The sequence below is a fragment of the Alexandromys fortis genome, unplaced genomic scaffold (assembly GCF_014885135.2).
Source record: "Alexandromys fortis isolate MF-2015 unplaced genomic scaffold, M_Fortis_MF-2015_v1.1 scaffold_85, whole genome shotgun sequence".
In the NCBI taxonomy this organism is placed as follows: Eukaryota; Metazoa; Chordata; class Mammalia; order Rodentia; family Cricetidae; genus Alexandromys; species Alexandromys fortis.
In genome coordinates, this window is record NW_026067975.1 from 7,504,134 (window position 1) to 7,516,267 (window position 12,134).

Here is a 12,134-nt window from a genome sequence, read left to right on the forward strand (position 1 = left end):
AGATGGCTCAGAGGTTAAGAGCACTGACTGCTCTTCCAGAGGTCCTGAGTTCAATTCCCAGCAACCACATGATGGCTCACAACCATCTGTAATGAGATCTGGTGCCCTCTTCTGGTGTGTGGGAAGCAGAATGTTGTACACATAATAAATAAATTTAAAAAATAAAATAAAATAAAAATAAAAAATAAAAAACCAGGTGTGGTTGCTTGTCCTTGTAATCCCAGAACTGGGCAGGCAGGCAGACAGACAAACAGGCTTCCTGACCTAGCCTAATCATGAGGACCACGCCAACAAGAGACCCTACCTCAAAGGAGGTGGACAGCAGTCCTTAAGATGACACCCGAGGTTGTCCTCTGACCTCTGGTCATGTACATACATGCCACACACACACCTATATATTTTTTAAAGAAATAATAAGAATAAAATAACCTGTTTCTTGCAGACTGGAGAGAAGGCTAAGTTGGTAAGGAAACCACTGCACAAGAGTATCAACTTCGGATTGGATCCCCAGAACCCACATATGAAGGCAGGTGAAGTAGCAGACACCCGTAACCCCAACTCTGAGGAAAGGATTATGAAGACAGGTCCCTGAAGGTCATTGACCAACTAGACTAGGTGTATCAATGCGCTTTGAGTTCAGTGAAAATCTCACTCAGTCTTTTAAGGTGGAAAGCAACCAAAGAAAGACAAAATCTACCTGTGCCCTCCACATGCACAAATACACAGACAAGCATACACACATACGTTAACAAGTACATGTCCACCCCACATAATGCAAACCTATTTGCTGATGACCATGAATACCAAGGGAAATATGGAACACTCGGTGGATTACAGCCAAGAAAGTTGATGTCATCTCTTGCATTGTGTCTGTTTCTAACATGGCTCACGCAAGACAGCCTCCTTCAAGTCCTTGCTCAAACATCTCTCTGTGAGGCCTCTCTTGGCCATTTTATTTTAATATTGTGACTCACTGGGTTTCTCTGTCTGCCTTCCCTGCTTTATTTTCTCCACAGCAATGATACGCCCCATCACTTAACACTTTTTTATGTGTCCCTTTGTTCTCTCTCTCTTTCTAATGTCATCACTTCTAGAAAAGTATGCATCTTTATATTGCTTGCTGAGGAATCTTTTTTTAAGGGCTAGAAGTGTTTGGAACTTCATTGTTTTTTAGGAAATATTTGTTGAATGAATGTGTAGAACAGAATAACAATAGAACTTACAGGGGCTCTTCTGAGGGCTGAACGTACTGACCCACCCTACACACAGCAGTGCCTGACCCACTGGACTCAGCAGATATTGTTAGGATTTTTACCAGCCTCATGGATTAGAAAATGTGTCCTTAGCTGCCTGTGGGGTACGCAAGTGTCTGCTGGCCTCCTGGGATGGGGAGAAGGACCAACCAGATGGGGCTATCTGGTGCCTTTCTAGTCCTGTCTCAGTGGAGCACCCTTGACTCTCTGTCTTGAAAAGAGTCCATGTCAAAAGACCTCACTCAGCTCAAGCCCTCGGGGTTTGAAAATCTATCACTCTGTCCCCTTACATTGCCCAGAGAGAAAAAGAGTCTTCATATTGCTTATTAGCTTTCTGTTTTTTGTTTCTCAGGCATCCCTTCTCAGAAAAACATTTGTAAATGCCTAAGATACAAGGAAGACCAAGGAAGTCTACTGTAGGGAGGGAGACACAGCTATCAAAGGAACCTAGAAAGTAGAGCACAGAATTCCATGGTCATTTACTGGTTCATTAAGCAAGGTCTAACCATCGTGTTAGCAACTATAGTTGCTTAGAAGCAGCAATGAGCATCAAGGCTTATTTCAAAGCATCTGCATCAGTGAGACAAGAAACCTATTTGTGGAGCTGGGCAGTGGTGGTGCACGCCTTTAATCCCAGCACTCAGGATGCAGAGGCAGGTGGATCTCTGTGAATTTGAGGCCAGCCTGGTCTACAAGAGCTAGTTCCAGGACAGGCTCTAAAGCTACAGAGAAACCTTGTCTCAAAAAACCAAAAAAAAAAAAAAAAAAAAGAAGAAGAAGAAGAAGAAGGGGGCTGGAGAGATGGCTCAGAGGTTAAGAGCATTGCCTGCTCTTCCAGAGGTCCTGAGTTCAATTCCCAGCAACCACATGGTGGCTCACAACCGTCTGTAATGAGATCTGGTGCCCTCTTCTGGCCTGCAGACGTACACACAGACAGAATATTGTATACATAATAAATAAATAAATAAATATTTTTAAAAAAAGAAATCTATTTGTGAGACTGGAGAGAAGATTCTGCAGTTAAAAGCCTATACTGCTATTGCAGAGGAACTGGGTTCAGTTCCCAGAGTCCACATAGTTGCTCACAACTACCTGTAACTCCAGTTCCAGGGGATCCAACACCCTTTCCTGGCCTCCTCAGACTCCTACACACATGTAATACACATACATACTCTTAATATATGCAAAATAAAATAAATCTGTTGTTGCTGTTTTGTTTTGCTTTTTGAGACAGGGCTTCTCTGTGTAACAGCCCTGACTGTCCTGGAACTCACCCTGCCCAGCTAAACTACTGTGGATCTGAGGAAGGTGGCACAGTCAGTAAAGTGCCCGCCCTGCAAACATGAGTTCAATCCCCAGAACCCACATAAAAACCCAGGCCAGGTGATGCACGCTTGTAATCCCAGCACTGGAGAGGTGGAAACAGGAGGATCCCTGGGTCTTGCTGGCCAGCCCGCCTCGCTAAAGTAAATGATAGACAGTGTCTCAGTGGAGGTGAACGGCATTCCTAAAGATGACACCCAAGGCCTCCACACACATGTGCTAATATTGAGATCCACCGGTAATGTTCTTAATTAAATACTCAAACTCCATAAGTTAAATGTGGTGGCCATATTCATAATTAAAGAAAGTGCTAAATATCACTTGATGTTATAAAAACTGTAGGTGTAATATTTTCCAATCCAGGTTCATAGCTTCCTGGGATTAGGGGTCCCTTGGGCTGAAGACTCTAGCCTGACATACCAAGAACTTTCAGGTAAGGAAGCAAACAAGAGCTCAGAGCGGTAAAGTGGGCTAAAGCCGCACACTGAGAGTGAGAGAATTGAGACTTGACCCCATTTCCCAAATGGCCTCTCTTCAGTAACATCACTCTATGCTCTCAGTGATCTGCCTGTTCCTCCGCCGTCACTATGGAAAATTTGATTAGATAAGTCTCCTAGAAGTTAATAACTAGACTTCAGAAGAAAACTCGGAGGGCTGAGGAGACGGCTTGGGTGGTAGACTGACGAGGAGCATACATAGGAAGCCCTGAGTGCAACCGCCAACTTAGCCAAAACCTTGTTCTGGCCCAGCATTCAGGAAGGGGAGGAGCGAGGATCAGAAATCCAAGGTCATCTCTAAGTACTCGGGGAGCTTGAGGTCAGACTGGGTTATTTAAGACTCTCAAAATAACAACAAAAAACTCTCTTGTGCATACCTGCCTACCTTGGCGCTCTGGGTCCCCTGCTCTTGTCCTCCGGCCCCTCCCCTCTATGAAGGGCCTAGACTCCAGGCACACCCAGAAAATTTACGGCTCTGATTCACCGAGGTTTCATCCAGTCCAGGTGCTACTCTTTAAATATCTGGCTGTTCACAGCAATGACCTCACAGGCCCACAGAAATATTCTGGTTCAAGTGTCCTGCAGAGAGATCCTGAGCTCTCTTTGCTGCCACCTGCCAAGTTGGAAGGCTACGCCTACTGTGGCCATGTTACAGAACCAGATCCTCCCTCCATCTGTTGCCAGAACTCATGCAGCGTGCCCCTCACATGCCAGTGGAGTGCCTCTGCTCAAGACCCTGCCCTGCGAGCAAGTGGCTTCTCAGAGTCATGGGACAAGTGAGCTGGGAAGGATTGTGTAGCAGCTCTGAGCAAGGCTTTCCAATCAATGAACATCGGGGGGGGGGGGGGGAGTGCAAAGAGTTCCCAGACTTCCTGGACAAGACTTTCTTAAAAACAAATTCCCAGGCCCCATCCCAGACACACTGAATCAGCATCTCCAAGAAAGAGGATGAGGAAGCTTCATTTTTTTTTTTAGCAAGATCCTAAGGGAACTGGACTTTGGAGGAAGTGTGGAAATCTCCCACTGGGAGTGATCTTGGCTAACTGACCATCAGTGGTACCTACAGAGCTTTGAAAAGCTACAGGCACCTGGGACCTAGCCTGCTGACTGCTATTCTGTAGGTCTTGGGCTCTGGGTCCCAAGATGCATATGCTATGGCTTCATACCTTCCCAGGGATTCTCGCTGGGTCGTTGCAGGAGCTGGCATGCTTACTACCTTGGCATCCTAATAAGGGTATTTGAGACTACTATCTCCTGACCATAAACTGCAGGCCTGTTTCTATTTATCGGCACAGATACTGAAAAAAGAGTTAAGTCAATTTCCAGTGTTTAAGAATTAGATGATCCTTACACAAACGTTTCAACCCCAGCCTTCCTTGAAGTCTTGTCATCTACACATATCAGACCTAAATTCCTACCTATCAAAAGTGGCTGGAGGAAAGCAGCAAGTCCGTCTTAGAGGGCTCGTGTTCCCCATCTGTCACTGTCCCCATGACTGACTATTGTTCCCAACACTCAGGCTGAGTATAGATAGGCTGCCGGTTTGCAGCGTGTGTGTATTTTCCTTCATTCAGTAAAAAACTTCATCTCTAACTAAACTGGGAAAAACAATAAACAGGCCGAGAAGGAACTGTTTATAAACAAATGTATCTCTGCATCTCTCCACCAGCCTTGTTTGCACATTTCTCTTATGAAATGCTGGGTTCACAATGCTTGGTATAGTAGCGAGGGCACAGTGCCCTCGGCTACTAACTGTTTGGAATCATTTGGTGATCCAAAACCCAGGGAAATGCAAAAAGCACTACCCTACCCTCAAAATAGAGAGGTTGGCACAAGGCATTCACAGTCCCACCTCCATTCTATGGGCACACCTACCCTGACACAGTATAGAGAATGTCCAAGCATGGGAAGGAGATGCCCCTTGCATATACTGGAATTGGCTGTGATAAAGAAATCTTCGTCAGAGACTGCCATCGAAAACCTCGGGTCCTCAGGCATGCTCAGCATGCATCTTATGAACTGAGCCATCTCCCCAGCCTTAAACAGTATCAAAAGATAAGCATGGTGAATGAAAAGATAAGTAATTTTCAGTAATGCCAACCGGAAGACCCTGGTAGCTTCCAGGGTCTTTTGGTGGCCGAAACCATCAGCACCTAGTGGCAATAAAAGATAATTCAGGTTCAAATGCACTCACTGACCTGGACCTACACAGGAGCAGAGCATCAGAGCTGAAATTCCCTTGGAATAGCAACTGGCACCAGCCAGTAGGGTGCCAGTGGCTCGTGGCCAAGTGTCCTGCCAGGTCAGAAGGTCTGTCTCATTAGGATTAAGCACCTGCCACACCACACACACTCCTGTGATTAAAAACTCTTCATATCACTGGTAGGTGACAGCTCTCACTTCAGAGTCTCTCTGCCAGAGAAATGCCAACCTTGTGCTAACCCTCATCTCCCTATCAAGAACCTAAATTACGATCCAGCCCTTCAAATGACCTGCAGCACAGAAGCTCATATACACAGCGCTCACACAGCAATGCAGAGGGAAATACAGCCTGGCAACCCTGGGGTCCATGAGAAAAAAATAATAGTACGCATTTTTCTAAAAGTGAGCCTAGGACATGCTCTTTGAGGTACCATTCAGTGGCAAGAGTTCAGGCTTAGAAAGAAAAACAAAAAGGACAAAAAAGTTCACTGGCAGAGTCAGAAATCCTGAGAGCTGAAACAGGAGGGTCCCACACTGCCTATCTAGAGGGATTCCAGAGACACACACTCTGCCTTGGTGGTGTCCCCAGATTAGTAAAGGGAGGGTGGTTGGCCTGCTGGTACTCCAGGCAACAAGTCCAAATAGCAAGTCATCAAAGCCTCACAGAATCCTATGGAGTTTGTCTAGCAGAGTAATAAAAATAATGACAATACAGCACTTACTGCCAGTAATAAGCAACTGATTTTCAGTATTTCCGTACTCATAAAAATCCTTAAAGGCGCACCTCTCCCCAACCACACACATGGCCTGTTTCTGCTCTCTCTTTCCACTGCGCTCACCAGCAGATCACACTAGTCTCTGAACCTGTTTTCTCATAGACGAGGAGTGGGCTTCCTTTCAGGTTTAATAAGAGATGATGGAAAATAAGAACGAGTAAGGCTAGGTCCTAGTAGGTGCTCACTAAATGTTTTTATACACACACGCCCTACACGCCCTGTCTGCTCTCCCCAGCCATTCTGTTCAGTGGTTTAAATGTTACTGACATTCGTGACCACAGCTTCAGTATCTTCACTAGGAAGGCAAGTAGCCTAATCCCGCCCTGAGCAGATTTTCCTCGAGGTCACTCCTGCACGCTCCATATTGGTCCAACCCACCCAGGGTTCTTCCATCCTTCCAGTCCATCCTTGCCGGCAATATCCTTGAATCCCTTACCTGCAGATATATTCCCTAATACCTGACCAGTCCCCAGTCGACTTGGAGCTTTCTTTTTAAATAAATAAATAAATAAATAAATAAATAAATAAATAAGGCCTGGGGTCTCTCACATCCCTGACTCTCATATTCCCAGGCGGGCAGCTCCGGACTCTCCAGAAGCGTGCTGCAACGCAGGTCGCCGCCAAACAAGAACCTGGACGCTAGCCAGAGGCTCGTCTGAGGCCGGCCGGCCGGGCGGGGCTGGGAGAGTTAACCCAGGGCGGAGGAAGAAGCTCCGGCTCCCCATTCTCCTCCTAGTGCCTTCAACACTTGGGGGAGGGGGAGGCAGGAAATGCAAGGGCGGCGGAGGCTAGGACCCCCGCGCCTCCAAGTTGGGAGGCGCGGCGTTGCACCCCAGTAAACCTGCGACCTGGCGTGATCCCCGACAGCGTCCCGGCCAGCTTGCTTTCCAGAAGAGTCACCCAAAGGAGATGGCGAGAAGCAGAGTCCCTCAGGATCCGTCCAGTCCCGTCAGATGAGCGCTCTCTACGAAGAGGTGCGCCGCGCAACGCTGCATGCGCGGCTGGGAAGCTGGAGTCCGACGAGTGCAAGCTCACTCCAGGGGAAAGTCCCGGACACAACTAAGTCGAGTTCTGAGGGATGGCTCCCGGTGGGTACAGCTTCGCTCATGTGTCTACCCGACCCTGGCCCGTTCCTAACCCCAGGCGGAACCCGTCTCGTGCAGGGTGCACAGAGTAGCGACTGGAGATGTGGGGAGGGTGACAGGGTCAGGCGGGTCCCAGAGGCTCAGCCACCCACCTGATGCAGGTCCCGGGACGTCGGACACCAGAGCGCACAGGATCAAGAGGAGACTCGTACCACGGTGCATGGCCAGAGTTGGGTGGCCGCCGGACGACCCCTAGCTCACGTCTTCGTCTGTCGCGTTTGCGTCCCAGCCGGGGCCGGGGTCCCACTCAGGATATGCCCGGCCGCATGCAGCTTCCAAGGTCCAGGTCCCAACTCTGGCCGGCAGGCAGCTGCACTCGCTCCTCCGGCAACAAAGACTGCTAGGACCGCCCCCTCGGCCAGCTGCCGAGGCAAAGAAAGAGAGCGAGAAGCGGAGAAAGAAAGAAAGAAAAGGAAGGAGGGAGGGGGAGCAGGGCGCCCACCCCCGCCCCGCCCGTCAAGCTCCTACCCCCGCCCCCCGCCGACCTCGCCCCGCCCCCGCCGGGCCTCTGAGCCCTGCGGGCGGGCCACCTCTAGCAGGGCCGAGCTGGGGACCGCGCCCGCAGTTCCCACCCCACCAACTTAGGCTCCCGACCTCCCACAGGGCTGCAGGCGTCCCCTGGTGGTAGAGCAAGCCCAGGCTGCTTGTACCCCCCGAGGTCCCCGAGAGAATCTGGAGTTACTGAGGTTTCTGCCTTGTCACTAATCTGTGCCTTGGGTGTGCTTCCCAGGACAAGCAGGCCTTCTGAAAAGAGAACCTGGAAACCTCCCAAGGGATCAAGATTGCACAGCGAGGAAGCAGGGCCTGGGGGTTCTAGATTTGGGTCCAAAGTCGACTCAAGAGAGAAGCCTAGGCCCTCCTAAGCTCTCCTAGACCGGACAACAGTTTCCCACTCAAGGTCTAGAGTCCTCTGATGCCTTGTCTCCAGACACTTTCCCATGTCTGTTCCCCTAGAATCAGCACGGAGTTCAGTCAATAGCCTGAAGACTCTGTTGGGCCAAGATAGTACCCCCAGACTTTCAGAAGGGGCCCTAGGAGCCTGGAGGCCAGCCAGCCCTACCTCATATCCCAAAAACCAGACCATCTCAAATGCCTGCCTTCTGTCCTTGGTGGTCCCCACCATGGCTCTGGCTTCTGCATCCCTCTTAGCCTATATACTTCCAGGAGCGACTCGGGAGAACACACCACACACACTTTTACCGCCTTCACTGTGCTTGGTTCTTCCCTGAGAGTGATGGACTTGTATTCTCCCTTGGCCACTTTGTGTAGCCCACCACAGTACACAAGGGTCGGCGCAGCTGCAGCTCCTTGGTTCTGCTTCTCCCTTGGTCACTCTGTATAGCCCACCACAGCACACAAGGGTCCACACAGCTCATTTGCAGTCTCTCACATGCCTAAGAGCTCACGTCTATCTCTCCACACAGCAGCTCTCTTGACCTCCAGGGGGACCTGTGTAGTGCGTAACCATCCACAGTCATATTCAGTGACTGCTTCAGTTCCTCCAGGTCTTGGGACCACAAGAGGCGGTGCCATCCTTTAGGGCTGAACTCCACAGAAGAGAATCCTGCTGTTCTTTAACCTTCTGCACTGTTTTTTGTTTTGTTTTCCCCTCTAGCCCCTTGTCATCTTCCTTCTCCCTACCCTCTGGCCTCTTCTGGCTCCACCTTTCATCTCTCTTGCCACCTCTGACATCTGCTAGTTTTGCTCTTCAGTGGCAAAACAACTAAGGCTACTCCATCTTCCCAAACACCCCCCACCCTGTTCAAAGGTGCCTATAACTGCCATTCAATGGCTTTCTCTTCCTCAGGATATGTAGAGTAGACACTTTGCAGTGTTGGAAAACAGCGATTTCCCTGGGCCTCTGTGACCCTCTCCCTCCTTCTTCCCCAAGGGATTCAGTCCAGAAATCCTCCTCTGTCCGTGGTTTCCAAGAGCTCCCGCCTCTCAGTTTAAAACACTCTGCTCCTGATAAAGACACTGACATGCCCCTCTGTGGACAGGTATCCCCTGTAGCTCCTACCTGCTTGTCCGCCCTCTTCTCAAGCTTCTCCAGAGGGGTCGTTTATATTTGTTCTCCTCATGGTCGACCCCCACACAAGCGTCAACGCTAGAGATCTCTACTTTGGTAAGCCACTACATCCTGGACATGCTCTTTCCTTAGGAAGCTGTTGACACCAGCTAGCGAGCGCTAAGTTTCGCTGCAGGACCAGGCGATGCAGCTGTGGCATCCGGGGCTCTGAAGAAGGCTACACCGACAAGCACGTAGGGAAATATAGAATCCGCCCCTGAGAAGCACATTGAAGAGAATACACCGTGTGAGAGCAGAGGTCTGTTATTTTCTACAAGTCGGTCATGGAAAGCTGTGAAGACAACATATCCATTCGATCTGTGTATCACAGTGACTAGACTAGACAGAGCATGAAAGGAAAAAGATGGGCACCAACTTGTCAAACCTTTGGGCCTAGCTTTTATGTCATCTTTTCCAGAAAGTTTTTACAACCCCTTTTAGGGCTCCAGGATACCTTATCCTGGCACTAATCACACGAGGGACCTGCCAGTCCCACCACTGAGCTCCTAAGGCTGACTTTACTACTTAGTCTTTGTGATCCTTGCACCGACATAGCAGAGCCTTTCCTCGCCAGCATAACCTGCCTCCCTTATTTCTTTGGACAGCCTTCAAGGCCAATAACATATTAGAGACTTGGAGGAAATGCCGCATTAAAGTTTGTATCTGCTTTCTTTGTTTGTTTCATTCTTATTTTATGTGTCTGAGTGTTTTGTCTGCATGTATGTCTACGCACCAGTGGGGTACCTGGTGCCCACAGACGCCAGAGAGAGTCAGATCTCCTGGAACTAGAGTTACAGGTGGTTGTGAGCCATCATGTGGGTACTGGGAATTGAACCTGATACCTCTGAAAGAGCAGCCTGTGGTCTTTAACCATTGAACCATCTCTTCAGCCCCCTAAAGTTTGAATTTCTTTTCAAAGTCCTTGGATGTCAATAAGTACCCTCCTGTTTCCCTCTGTGTCCCAGCTCCTAGACTGTCCATATCTTGCTGAGTGTCTTCACTGTAAACCTCCGTGGGAACTACACTGGGCACAATGGAATGCAAAAGAATGAGAAGGCTGAGTCATGCCCTAATGACAGTGATAATCCAGCCGGAAAAGCAAGCTGAGCCAACTCCAGGTGTTGGAGGGCAAAGTAGATATCAGAACAAAGCAAAAGACTTGATCATCTAACACGCTCGATGCATTGTTCAGACTCTATGCATCTATCTAGTAAATTTCCCTTTAATTCTTTCTAATTTAATTTATTTTTTGTTGTTATTCTGTGTATGTTGTGTATCTACAGGCTTGGGCATTTGAACACTTAGTCCCCAGTTGGTAGCACTGTCTTGGGAAGGTTAGGCAGTATGGCCTTGCTGGAGGAAGCACATCCCTGGGGACTAAGTGTTCATAGTCTAAGGGTTCATAATCTCACCCCACTCCCCGTTTGCTAATACTCCCACACTCTCCATCTTCCCCTGCCCTCCTCCAGTTCATGATTGCAGTTGAGGATGTGATCTCTCAGCTTCCTGCTGCAGGTGGGTATCACATGCTGCTGCAGCATGTCAAAGTCAGAGGACGACTTCTGTGGATTGGTATTCTCCTTCACTGTGGGTTCTGAGAACAGATCTTCGGATTTTGGGCTTGTGTGACAAGTGTTTAACCAGCTGAGCCATCTCCCCAACCCCTCCTTCAAGTCTTAAAAGGGGTGGTAAAGGGGTGGTTTTGTTTGTTCTCTTAAATGATTGGTGTGTTGGCTAGCCCAATGCCTTTGAAACGGCTCGGTATTGCTAAAGCATTATCAATGATTGATCAAGTTGCAAAAGAATCCTATTTATTTTGCTTCTGTACAGAAATTTGTATATTGCTAGATTGTTAAAAGGTAGAAAATTACAGTGGAGCACTATGTATTTAAAATTATGCATCAGTAAACTGAATGGGATGGCACATGCTTGTGCGGCGGTTTGAATGAGCTCATTCCCCCCCCCGCCCCCCGGTGAGTTCAGGCATTTTGAGAGTTCGACCCCATTTGGTGATGTTGTTTGGGAATGTTTATGAGCTATGGCTTTCCTGGAAGGGTTGTGTCCTTGGGGACAGGCATTGCACTTAAACATGTGATTGCTCAGCTTCCTGCTTCTGCGTCACGTCTGCCACTTGCTGTTATGCTTCCCTGCCATGATGAACTTGATCCCTCTGGAGTCAAAGGCCAGTTAAACTCTTCCTACTATAAGTTGTGCTCATCATGATGGATTAGCACAGCAGCGGAAAGTAACTAAATCGGAAGGTACTACCAGAAAGAAGACTATTGCTGTGAAAAATCTGACCATGTTGCTTTTGGGAGAAATGTGGAAGACTTTGAAATCTCAGATTTAAAAGTGGTTGGATGCTAAAAGCAGAGTTCAAAGGGCTATTCAGAAGCTATTCCTGTGCTTTTGTGGCAAAGAATCTGAAAGCCTTCTGCCAATGTCTCGAGAACTTGCCTGGGATTAAGTTTAAAAGCAATGGACTAATTTCTTTGGAGGAAATTTGAAGGCTATATAATGTTGGGTCTATGTTGTGTTTTTTTTAAATGATAATGTTTATGCAGATTTGCAATGAAAAAGAGCAATAGGGCAGAAAGAAATATAGTTGTACAGTTTTGAAAGAAAAAGAACACTGGGAAGCTTAATGTTACAGCCAAGATACACGCTGGAAGAGGCTGTGGTTATTGAAAGGATTAGTGTCATTAAGGAGCGGTCTGCTTTCCTCTGGAACAAATGAAAGGGTTTCCTCAGGGGGAAGATCCCACACAACTAAGCTTCTGAAAGTCTGGGGTGTTTTCTGCTTCTAGAAAACAGCTGAATAAGAAGAAGAAGAAGAAAAAAAACCTGGTGTTAATGTGATCCAAAAAGGT

The 12,134-nt window shown here is 48.2% G+C and overlaps 1 protein-coding gene and 1 long non-coding RNA gene across 4 annotated transcripts in view; one reads left to right on the top strand and one right to left on the bottom strand.

Annotated features, from left to right (window-relative positions):
- The window catches only part of Adamts7 (ADAM metallopeptidase with thrombospondin type 1 motif 7), a 47,302-nt gene extending 37,944 nt beyond the window's left edge, over window positions 1-9,358 (bottom strand). For 2 of the 3 annotated variants that reach the window (XM_050157277.1, XM_050157275.1), the window contains exon 1: window positions 7,289-9,358. In XM_050157277.1, the coding sequence (XP_050013234.1) occupies window positions 7,289-7,358 (70 nt within the window). In that variant the 5' untranslated portion in view covers window positions 7,359-9,358. The remainder of the gene's footprint in view (window positions 1-7,288) is intronic. The other variant, XM_050157276.1, reaches the window with a different exon arrangement.
- On the top strand, window positions 6,640-9,934 carry LOC126510633 (uncharacterized). The gene is made up of 2 exons (XR_007594452.1): window positions 6,640-7,139; window positions 9,358-9,934. It is a non-coding gene; the product is annotated as an uncharacterized lncRNA (long non-coding RNA).
- Window positions 9,935-12,134: the final 2,200 nt, after the last annotated feature.